General features: G+C 39.3%; 1 protein-coding gene across 1 annotated transcript in view; it reads left to right on the top strand.

Moving 5' to 3' along the window:
- The window catches only part of NAA15 (N-alpha-acetyltransferase 15, NatA auxiliary subunit), a 43315-nt gene that overhangs the window by 4498 nt on the left and 26733 nt on the right, over nucleotides 1–12084 (top strand). The window contains exons 2-4 of the mRNA XM_063335867.1: nucleotides 9201–9285; nucleotides 10613–10717; nucleotides 11444–11601. Coding sequence (XP_063191937.1) covers nucleotides 9201–9285; nucleotides 10613–10717; nucleotides 11444–11601 — 348 coding nt within the window. The remainder of the gene's footprint in view (nucleotides 1–9200; nucleotides 9286–10612; nucleotides 10718–11443; nucleotides 11602–12084) is intronic.

The raw sequence follows: 12084 nt of genomic DNA, 5'->3' as shown, positions 1-12084 counted from the left end.
AGCCTGTTGAACAGCATCTCTTCAATGTCTCTGCTGTAAATATGCCAAGTCCCTCCTGCTGGGCCGTCTTCCTGTTTCTTCATTCTAGAATCTGCTCCCTGTCCCTCCACTTTCAAACTGGACAGACCTGTGCTTCTCCTTCACTAATACTTTTACCAGCACTAGTCCTTAAAAAATGATGTTCTGTCTCATAGAAGTTCAGGTGCTGACTTTAAGGTTGCTGAGGTGGCAGGCTTGGAAATCTCCTCCTAAGTGATCTTGATTCAAGATTAAAGACTCGTTTACAGAATTTCACTTCTATCAGTAACTAACTAAATCAGCACGTTTTGTGTGTAGTCTTTTTTGCTTTGCATGACTGTATGGCAATCAAGTATGTTCACCACTGGAGTTCCATCACATACTATCTCATCTGAAATATGGAATTGTTAACAAGGCTTTTCCAATATCTTGGCTGTTGAGATGTTGATCGTTTGTTTTTCCTTTGCCAAAAGGAATACCCTGCTTTGCCAAAAGTAAAAGGAAAAATTATGTCTTGGTTGAAATATTGGAATGAAAGTAAAGAACAGACCTGCTGCTTTAAGCAGAGTCGCTGTTGTTGTTTTTCAGAAATATTTCTCAAACTTGCTGAAGAAATTAATTGCTGTTTGAGACTCTAGGATACCATTAAGGGATCACTTGAGCAACACTGCTGTTACTAAAGCCTGTTCTCCAAATTAGGCCATTTGTTGTCATTGGGGCTGTCAGAAATTGTAGAAACAGGATTCCCTGCTGTAAATTTCTGCGGAGCAGCGTAAGTTTGTTCCTTACCTATTTCAGTTATGAAAATAAAAGACTTATTAATAGAAATGCATCCTAATTTCTTCTGGCTGTAAGATCATAGCCAGTCTTGTGTTGTTGTGGCTGTAGATACTCTAAGCTGAACTCAAAGTGGTTTTTGTAATGATTTGAAACCGAAGTTACCTGGGGCAATGGACTTAATCCAGCTTATATGTGATTACCCTTTATTTTGGTTAGAATTTTACCAAGTTGTGTTTATTCCTGTTTTTCGAAGGTTTTCTTAATGAGTTTTTTTGCTGATTGCACTTTCTGGGCATCTCAAGTTTAAATCTCTTGTACACAGCAGCACTGTGTCAACACAACAAGAGTAGTGATAAGGAGTTACATTTTTTCTGATTTTGCTGGTAGGGGATTTGGAGAAAAGGAACAATTATTCATTGCCACCCTTAAAACTAAGGTCAGTGAGACAGACTTGTTACAAGGATTTCTGTTTGCTTCTATGATACCACACAATCAAGTTAGCAAACCTTGTAATGTTGAAGAACAACCTTTCTTATCTCACTAGCCATGTTTAACTATTTCGCAATGGCTCAGTGCTACAAGACAACATCTCACATACCTCAGAACTCAGGGTGAAGAGTACTCTGGACATAATACGTGGGTAGAAAATATCAATATCCTCACCATATGTCCTGGGCTGTGCTGCGAAATACAGCTGAGTTGAAATGTCCATGTAAATCCCGAAGAACCTATTGTGTGGGCTCCTTTAGCGCTTTCCATGTCATATCTTGAAATTTCATTTGATTTGCTTAGCTGTTTCAGCTTATCATTAAAACCCAAATATATCCTAGGTATACTGTATCTTTTATGAGGTATAGTCAGTTTCATGCTAAATTCAGAGGTGAAGCCTGAATGCTGGGGTTCCAAGGTAAGGGCCAGAAGTCAGCTGATCTTAGTTGACATGGCCAAATTAATGGTAATTCTCCCCAAGAAGGAGAGATTAAAGTAACCAAGTAGTGTCCAACAGAACTGATGTTGAATAATGTTTTTTTCATGAAGAGTCTTGCTTCAGTGAGTAAGGACTTCTAGTCTTGTTTCTAGAAGAGCTGTAACTATTTGTCAGCAGCTGTTTCTAGCCGGATTTTGTCAAATACAGGAATGAGGCCAATTCAAAAGCATATACAGATCTTTTTCCTGCCTCAGCACTAAATGGAAAGGTGCACTTATTTCTTTTCTTCCTAACTTATTTCAGTTTTAACCTGCCTTTACTAAGCAGTGCTAGTTATGAAGGTATCAATATCTTCCAAAAAGTAAGGCAAAATATGCAGGAGGAGGATTTCTGAGTCCCTTAAATTAGGCGGTTGCTAAAGTTGTTGCCAACACAGAACAGTTCTGTTCATTAACACTGCAGAACCATGGAAGAGGATGGTTGGCTTTGATTTGACAGCAAAAGATTATGCAACTTTGCCCCAGAGTTGTTTATCATTAACATATCTATAAGGTTTGGGGTTTTTTTGTTCTGTGTGTTTGTTTTTGGGTTTCTGGTGTGTTTTTGTTTTTGCTTTTTTTTTTTTTTAGTCCTCCGGTTTATACATCTTGTATTTGTCATGACACTGAATCAGTTCGGTGGACGCTTTTACCTAGAGCTGTTGAGCTGTTTGATATGGTTAGTGCTCAAAAGACCCACTAATTCACGGTGAGTAGTTGCTCCTAATGCTTCCAGCTTTCAGAAGCTTCTTTACTACATTTAGCTTGAATTAGTGCACCTTAGTGACTTGACCTGATCTAGTCTAGCAGTGGAGAGAGTAACTGTGCTTGGAAAACAGCCCTGAGCCGCACAGCGGCTGGACTTACTATCTTTTAAGTTGCTGCATCTGAATGGTGCTGGAAGAAATAGAGAGCATCTGAGTGGCAGACGTGCGTATCATGCACTGTAAGTACACACCTTCGTGAGTGCTAAGGCCAAGAATGCTAACGCGTTCTGCTGCCAGAGGTCTTACGGCAGCGTGGCTGCCAACATTGCTATGCGATGCCGCAAGTGTACATGTTCGTGACTGCTACTGGGAGAAACCGTGGAGTCCCCTAAGGAGCACGTTGCTGTAGTTGAAAGGATTTGTCCACCTTGGTTCTGCTCAAGCCGCTCAAACCCTTGGGGAAGAGGATAGCAGAGTGTCGAATCCCTGAATTGTTCAAGCAGAGCAGCCTGTCCTCCATCATACTTTCTCCTGGGGACTTTCAGATGCAAGTCAAAAATTCACCCGTGTGTGGATCAGTTGTCCTATATATTGCCTCTTAAAATGACACAGGTGATGTCACCTGCTGAGGAAGAGAGACTGAGTACAGTAGACCAGCGATGAGAAGTTAAGATTGAATCTCTACTGTCTCTTCGGTCCGAATCCAATTTTGGGACTCATTTGGTGAAGAAAATCATGTTCTTTGGCTAGTCCATCATCGCATTGACTAAATTAGGGTGCTTGCTTTAACAGAGTTACCGACAGTGAGAAGGGATTTCCTGCAGGGTTTTTGGTGGTGTTTTTGTTTTGTGGTGGTTTTTTATTTGTTTTGGGTTTGGTTTTTTTTGTTTTGATTTTTGTGTGTGTGTGTTTTTGTTTTGGTTTTTTTTAAGTACTTGATTTTGCATTTGTTTTAATTCAATTAATTTGCAGATATGGGAGTTTAGGAAATTGGTTGTAAGTTGGAGTTAAGCAGGACCTGGGAAATTACATAATCTTAGAAAACAGCTGAAAATTCCTCTTGTTGTTTTTTGCAAAATTCTGTCTTTTTAATAGAAATTGCACACTATTGTTTTGTTACTGTTCCAGTTCAAGGGGCATAACGATTGGGAATGTGATCCCATCCCACGTATTTGGGCCTGCTATATCCTTTTTACTCTCACACATCCTTTTTACTCTCACTGCACTCTTTCTTATACCCAGTCCTGCTGGTCCAGGTAAGAATAAAAAGAAAGCAGTCAGTAACACCTCAGTGCTCACATTTGTGAGCCTGGGAAGCAAACTAGGCTTTGGTACTTATTCTTGAGGAAGAACGTCTGGTTTTGCCTGCTTTCAGGTAAGAAGGCAAAAGGCAGCTTCTCCTTTGTTATTCTCCTATGACTGTCTTCAGCTTGCTCATGAGACACTTTTGGGTCTGCTTCTCACCTCTTTAATCAGCTGCAAAGTCCAGCTTTGATGGACTCTTATGAGACTTTTATTTTTTTTTTTACTACTACAAAGTGGTTTTAAAATGCTCTTGAATCAGCTAGATTGGACATACGTGTCTTTTTTCAAGTGCCCCTGCTAGAAAGGTGGTTTTCTGCTGTCTATGTTTTGATCTAGGTGATTCTTTGCTTAGGTTAAGTTGAGTCATACCTGGTGGCGGTGTAGATTCACCATGCTGTGAAGCCTCTAGTAAGACCTTTACTAACTCCTGGTGTTATACTGAGTTAGAGGTGTTGTTAACTATTGATATTATTGAACACACAGGACCCTTTAATCTGCGGTGTAGTGATTATAAAATGTCTTACAAATAGCAAATTTAAGTTGGGATGGCTATTAAATTATTACCTTAGTTATTAAATGCTTGTAGGACATGAAGACTGCTTTGTAATAAAGAGGATTTGCACTTCTGGAAGTGAATATATGCAAAATATTTCATGTGTAATGGCAGAATTTGGTTTGCCATGTGCTGTGGAATTGAAACCTGCATGTCAAAATGCTGCACTTTACAACTATCCTTGCTCTTTAGTTGGAAACATAAGTACTTGACCATTAAAATGTCTATTTTGAGAGGGAAGGAATGTGTGAGAGGTAAAACATGCTGCCTGCTTACAGGTAGCAAACAATTAGAGAGCCTTTTTCTGTACATTTCAAATTTACAGCTGTAAAATTTCTCAGATGCGCTTGTGAAAATGTATTTGTTTATACAATACATAAAGAAAACGATGCTGAATTAAGTTTGAGTAAAAGTCATCTCAGTGCTATTGTCAGCAGCCCTTAGGAGTGCAGCTATAATCAGTAGCGTGGCCCTTGTATATAGCCGTGTGGGTAACTGGAGTAGCTGCTTAAGAATGCAAGTCAGTCTTATTTTCTAGCTGTAGGTGTGATAACAAGGTTTAGAAAGTAGATGTACGCGAGAGGGAAGATTCAAAACAGGAAAACTGGGGCAAGGGGGAAACAAACTCCATGTAGTGGTTAGCTGTCTAGGTGTAGGTGAGCTGTAAATAGTCTCTTCACGTTTCTTTGTGGCAGCCATCAAGGAAGAAATTCAGAGGAGTTCATTCACGGTTGGCGTGCTGAGCGTGTGTTCGTGTAAGATGTCCGCTGGCCAAAGACTGATTCTGGACAGATGCCCTAACAGTTTATGGACCCGAACACCAGAACACGAGCCCTCCTTCCACCTCAGGCTTGGCATTCTAGAGACTATGGACTAGCTCTGTTCCTTGTAATTTCACTGTCAGTCTTTGTCTAGTAATCGCCATGCATTCAAATCCATTGAATAAATGGAAAAATGCAAATTCTCTCCTACCTGCTATGATCTTGCATGATTTTGAAGGAGTCATACTCTGTCTCTACTAATTCTTTGTAGAACTGTGTTAAAGCAGGTGCTATTTCCTTGCTATAAATACAGAAAATGAGTTAAAGGGTATAAAAAGAATCTTGGTGTGTTTGGAGTAGGCCGTAATTCTGGCCACAGCATGTATAGAAAAGCTTAGATATCTTAAAACATCTGGTAACTTATTAAAGGAAAAGCTTTGAAGGGCACCAAATGTGTAATAAGAGATTCAGTGATGGTGAAGAGTCAGATTCTTTTCTTTTAAATCATTACGCTTAACCTTACTTTTTAGAAGTTTAGCTTTTATGTTTTCTCATTGCGTGATGTCACAAGCTGTGGATGGAGCACTTGTCTGTCAAACATCAGAGGCAGACTCTGACTGCTGGCTTTGGAAGTGTCTATGTGCAGGATTTAAGCTTAGAGGGGGCAGCTGTGCTTTTCTAGAGGTCTCTGGAACAGAGAAATGTGTTAGTTCTGCAGAACAGCTGTCCCAAAGTAAGGGTCGGAGGCCTGGGAGTGACTCCCAGAAGCCCTTCATCTGGGAGGAAACAGGCTGCCCAGATGAAGACCATTTCTGCTTCCAGCAAGCCTGTATCTTTCTGTCCCAAGAATACTTAAGTTGTCACCATTCCTGCTTCTGTGATTATTTTTTAATAGTTTTTATTGCAGGTTCTTTTTTTTTTCCCCTCTTACTCAGAAACTACTGATTCCCTTAAGGATTTTCTCACTCTAGCTGTGTATTACTCACTCTCATCTTTCCTTTTGTTCTTCCTTTCTCCTTTTCAATATTTGCTGCCTCCTTTTTCTTAAAAGATTTTCCTTTCATGTTTCTGTTCCTTGAAGCCACAGATTCACCAAGGTTGGTACCAGCCATGGTGGCATATGCTGCATTCCTGCCTTCCTTCTCTCTCATTCACACCTTTGTTAAAGCTTGTTAGTCCATAACCTCTTTGGTGAACGAAATAAGTCTGTGCATGGCTTCAAGTAATGGAATCTCAGCGATGCTGTTAGACCCACTTTGATGAAACAACCTCCTTTTCTGAAGAAGGATGAAACATGACCTCAGTTTCAGTTGTTCCCTTCCTTCCACAGTTGAAAACACAAATGTGTACTTAGAATAAGGAGACTCACAAAATGCCACGATTTGAAATGCTTCCATTAACAGAATGAAATAGGCTCAAAGTATTAACCTGGAAGGTTGGAGAAATTGTAAACAGAAAATCGCTCCAACTTGTCTTTACCCAGAAACACCTGAAAATGGAGACCTGTGATACTTCACTGGGGGATATACGCGGCTATGGCTAGTTCTTCATTCGGTACTTCAGGTGATACCAGGAACTGATCACGTTCTTGTAATTTATTCATTCTACCCAGTGTTCTCTGGATTGATGGGAACTTTCATATCCACATAGATGGATATAAACTCATAAATTTTTCCTCCCTGCAGCCTAAGGGGAGAATTTGTTGCAATTCTCAGTGAGTTTACTCTGTTATAAAGTACCTTGCACTGTAAGTTCTGTATAATTCTGAGAAAAATCTGTGTGCAACTATTTCCTGTCTCCAGCCATCTATACCATCTTGGCTGACTTTCCTTAAACTTCAAGGTGAAAGGCTGGTTGTTAGAGTATGTAAAATGGGACTGTTTAGAGATAAGATTTCACGTTCATAGCCAGCATCTGAGCAGCTGTACTTGAAGGCACATTGCGAAACCCCAGAGTACCCCTCCTGCCTGTGACGGTGCCTTACACTGGAGGCACGTTCTTCAGTTCCTGTGGCTGTGCCACTTTTGTGACAGGTTTTGCTGCTTTCACACCTACCTAGGTGGGAGCAAATGGCGGTTCTGCTTTCAGGGAGGAGCCCTGGGTGGTAACTTTTATGACTGATGATTTCTATTAAAAAAAAAAAAAAGGGGGGGGGCTTGAAGCTGTTGTGTTGTCACCTGTAAGCTCTCTGTCAGCTCTGACCAATGGCTGATTAAAGTGACTCAGCCGCCTACTTGAAAGCAGGTAATGACTAAAAGGTATAAATAATAAGCAGTTAAGTTTAATAAAAAAAAAAAGACGCCTATACAGAGTTCCTCTTACCTAACCCTTAATCTTCCTTTGCTAGATGGTTGCCCTGATAACTTTTCCTGTCCTTAGTGATAGAGGGAGTTGTCTTTTGGAAGTGTTCAAGTCAAGGTTGGACAGGGCTTTGAGCAACCTGATGTAGTGAAAGATGTTCCTGCCCACATCAGGGACGTTGTACTAGATGATCTTTGAAGGTCCCTTACAATCCAAACCATTCTGTCATTCTTTTGTTGATAAGTTCTTCTTTGAGTCCATCTTGCTTTGGATGCTCTCCCTGAGCATCTTCCTTCTCTTCTTCCTCCTCTTTCCTTTCCCATGATTCCCTTTCTCCAAAGGGTGGTGGCAGGATAGGGGGAGCCAAGATCCTTGTTTTGTGGTGCCTCTTGGTCTTCAGCCTTGATATTTCAGCTGCATGACTTTAGTACCTGGAAAATAATACATCAACTTAGAGGTATACCAGTTTTTTTACACCTTTGAAGTTTACTGTTGGTGTTTCCATCTGCACTTTGGAAAAGAAAGCTAGGCGCTAAACAGCATCTTTCATGATGGAAAAGCAACATAAAGCAGAGACGCTGAGGGTAGATACACCATTTTCTTTTTAAAGTGCTTCCATAATATTCAAGTAACTTTAAAAAGTTTATTTTTAAAACTTTCTGCTTGATGGGAACACCTGCTTACTTTTTCTGATGGGAGTGCTCGGAGGACAAACGGTGCCCATACATGCTTATGGGTGCTCTTGCATAGTTAATTTGGAGCAGCCTGAAGAAAGGTGGAATCCTGAACAACAAATTATTTAGGAGGACTTGAAAACTGTTGGTTGTGCCCAATTTTATACTCCTGTCAGTCATCCTGCCACCAGAACTGCTCAACTAGAGTCAGTAAGGTCCTGTTACCAATGACTTCCTAGTTACCATAGGGTTTGGGTCTGTGCTCAAGCAACGTGTGTTTCTTTACTCAAGTCGGGGCATTGGTATTACAGTAGATTGAAACCTAAGAAATTCCTAGCGTTTGTTTACATGACTTAAAGTGTATGAGTTGGTGTTTACAACATTACTTCTTCCTCCTTTGGCTTCTATTTAAAGATTAGCGCAGGGAGTGGATTGACAAAAGTAAAATACTAAAACTGGTTTTAAAAGTTCATGCTCTGTGCCATTTTGCATTGCAGGCGCCTTGCATAATGAAATGAGACGCATACACAAGCAGCTTGTTAGAGCTGGATTTAATAAAACTGTAGAGGAATGTTTTAATTTCTAGTATGGCAAGATAGTGTATACTAGTTTGGAAAGTTTGTATGTGTACAAGATATATGTGGTATTCAAATTGATAGTAAGAAGTTGCTTTCAGAGGTAGTTTAAGCCAAGCTACAATGATTTCATTTTCTTTCCTGCCTGTATGGTGGTTGGAGGCTTTTTCGTGGTGTTTCTGTGAAAGATAATTGAACCAAAGTGAGATGAACGCTTACCAAGATACATTATGACATAAGGTTTGCTTTTAATTTAAGTTAAAGGGAAGTTGAATCTCTGTAGGCACTTATGCTTCCTGTGGTATCTTATCTGAGAAATTGCTGTATGATAACGTGTCTTCAGTTACACATTTAAATTTGTGTTCTTAAGGACACGTACTGTTTTTTTTCTGGTGATGGAAAGAATTTCTAATCACAGGAAACTCACTGAACAGAGTTCAGTAAAATATTAGTACACTTTCTGAAAGCCCTAGCTGTCACTGGTGCTTAATTTCGGGGGTGCAGAAATACTTTCACTCTAAATATTTTTTTAATGAATGTACTCTGTTCTTCTTCAACAGAGGTGTTACGAACATAAGCAGTATAGAAATGGGCTGAAGTTCTGTAAACAGATCCTTTCTAACCCAAAGTTTGCAGAACATGGAGGTAAGTTTTCAAATGGCATGTGCTCGCTTCCCCCCCCCCCCCCCCCATACTTTAGGATAGAGTAATAATTTTGTAAGTTTTATGTTTATAGTACCTTATTGTTAACCTTTTACCCATAAAGCTGTAAGAGCATCCGGAAACCTGCATCATGTTAAGCACTCGCGGCTGGTAAGATTTGTAATTTTAAAGACTGGTCTTACCAGTACTCGTAGCTTGCCATTCTCTATGCTGCAAGTCTATTATTCATTATGGCATTGTGCAAGTTTCTTAATACAAGTATGTATTGCTCAAATCACTTTTCAGGGGAAATTGTTATTCATTCATGTAGAAGTGAAAGACAAAAGGTAGAAATTGAATGTTGTTCAGCACTGTATGTTTGTCAGCTCTGTGGTCTGCTACATTTTCTGAAGGATTAGTCGTCTTATAAACAAAGAAAAAGGTGTTTGTCCTTTGCTGTATTTTCAATCAATTCTTAATACTGAGCTGAGAGTTTCCGCTATGAATAATACTATCTTCAGATGGCACAGCTGGATCTAGAAAAAGACATCAGTTTGCAGCCTTTGGACCTACTATAGCAAACCAGTGTCGTTGTTTGGGCCAGACTGGCCACTGAAATGAACAACAGATGCTCTCCCCAACCTCAAACCAGGACAACCAGCTGGGTTGTCTTGGGACACTTTTGTGAGTTTCTAATAATGAAGGAAATAAATGAAGAAAAAGGTGTTTGTCCTTTGCTGTATTTTCAGTCAGCTCTTAATACTGAGCTGAGGGTTTCCACTGTCCAGAAATGTTTGTTTTTCTTTGCCAACTAGTTTGGTGGATGTGTATAAGTCTCAGTGTTGTGAATAGAGTTTAGTAGTTATAATGCTTCTTTAAAGTAAAAAAAAAAAAAATCTTTCTCCAAAAAGTTTGTAGAGCAGACAGCTTTTAGTGCCTTTAAAATAACTCTGCTTTACTTTTTCACTTTTTGGTGGAAGTAATGCATAAAGTATATTGTCGTGTATGATATACTTCAGTGAAGTATGTGAAGTGTATGATACACTTAACGGCCAGGCTGGATGGGGCTTTGAGCAGCCTGGTCTAGTGGGAGGTGTCCCTGCCCATGGCAGGGGGGTTGGAACTAGGTGATCTTTAAGGTCCCTTCTAAGCTGAACCATTCTATGAATAATCTGCCAGTATAGTTTTCCATGTGAAAAAGTAACGCAAAATCTTGATGCTGATAACTGAGTCTAAATTTGCATCTATACTATATTTAGAGTTGCTATATTAAGCTTAAAAAACATGAAAAAGAATAGCTGATAGTTATTTAATCTTTTTTTTCCCCCAGAAACCTTGGCAATGAAAGGACTAACATTAAACTGTCTAGGGAAGAAAGAGGAAGCTTATGAACTTGTGCGTAGAGGCCTAAGGAATGACTTGAAGAGTCATGTCTGTATCCTTTTTGAAATACGACTTTAGCTTATGAATGGAAAAGGTTTATTTCTACAACTGCTTGATCTATAGAACTGCAACAGAAGCCAGTACCATTGGGCTTCTAACTGGAAGTTCAGAATTTTAAATTTTGTTTCCAATACATAAGAATGTTTTGTCTAAGCCAGCCAAAGGATAGATGCTCTGCAGCTATCCTTGCAGTCACAATTAGCTCAAATATTACTCTGGCTTGCATTGTATTATTTTTTTTTTTTATCATTAGGCTGCAACTCTAAACTTGTGGTGGGCTGAACTAGGCATTTAAGCATGTGATGTGCTTTAAAAACGTTAGTAGTTGCCATTATGTTGATAAGGACTTGTCATACACTTAGAACGCAGGAAGTGCAAGCACTTCAGTTGTCTAATATAAGCCCTTACTCAAAAATGTGTTTGAGTAAGCCTGATAGTCTTTTCAGAGATCCTATTACTTTATTCTTCCCCCAGTATTTGAAAAGTTTATGGCATATTATAGGCACTCTGTATATATAAACTGGCAAGCAGTTCTCTGTCTTCAGTTTGCAAGCGGTTTCTTTGTACAACTGAGGAAAAGGATTGCAATGATTGTCACAACGTTACTGTCCATTTATTAAACAGCTTAAGAGCTTTTTACCAACAATTCTCTCACTGCTATGTTGGATCTGTTTTCTCCCCGCTCAAATTCAGTAGAATCCTTAACAGAGCTTTCCAGGTTGGCATGTCTATGGCCTTCTTCAGAGGTCGGACAAGAAGTATGACGAAGCTATCAAATGCTATAGAAATGCACTGAAATGGGACAAAGACAATCTTCAAATCTTGAGAGATCTTTCTCTGCTACAGATTCAAATGAGGGATCTTGAAGGTTACAGGGTAAGTATACATACTGCATTCATTATCAGCTTCCAGGGAACTGTAGCGAAGGTGGCAAATTGTTTCATGACGCTTTAAAAAAAAAAAAATATACAGAGGTAGATCCAGAGTGTTAAAACGATGTGCTGGTCAGTACTTTATGAAAGTAAAAGCAGATGTGCTACTGAGCAATTTCTATAACTTAAACAGATTTAATGATTCTTTTTCATCTCAGCGCAGAATTGAATAAACCATGAATAAGGTTGCAGGATTATTACTTTTTTTTCTTGCTTTAGCTTCCACCCTCTCCTACTTCCTAATATTTTGAGTAGTCTTCATTCTAATCAAACTGCTGTAACTAGTTCTGGTATTTTGTTAACCCCTACTTCTGACTGTTTGGGCTTTTTTAGTAGGTAGTAACTTTTTTCCTTTATTTTAAATTATGTGAAGCTGCCTTTCAGGTGTCTGTAACAAACCAAGTAATAACTTTTCCCTTAGATTAAA

Source organism: Chroicocephalus ridibundus, chromosome 5 (assembly GCF_963924245.1).
Source record: "Chroicocephalus ridibundus chromosome 5, bChrRid1.1, whole genome shotgun sequence".
In the NCBI taxonomy this organism is placed as follows: Eukaryota; Metazoa; Chordata; class Aves; order Charadriiformes; family Laridae; genus Chroicocephalus; species Chroicocephalus ridibundus.
The sequence above is the reverse complement of the archived record's forward strand: the minus strand, read 5'-3'. Positions and strand labels throughout refer to the sequence as shown.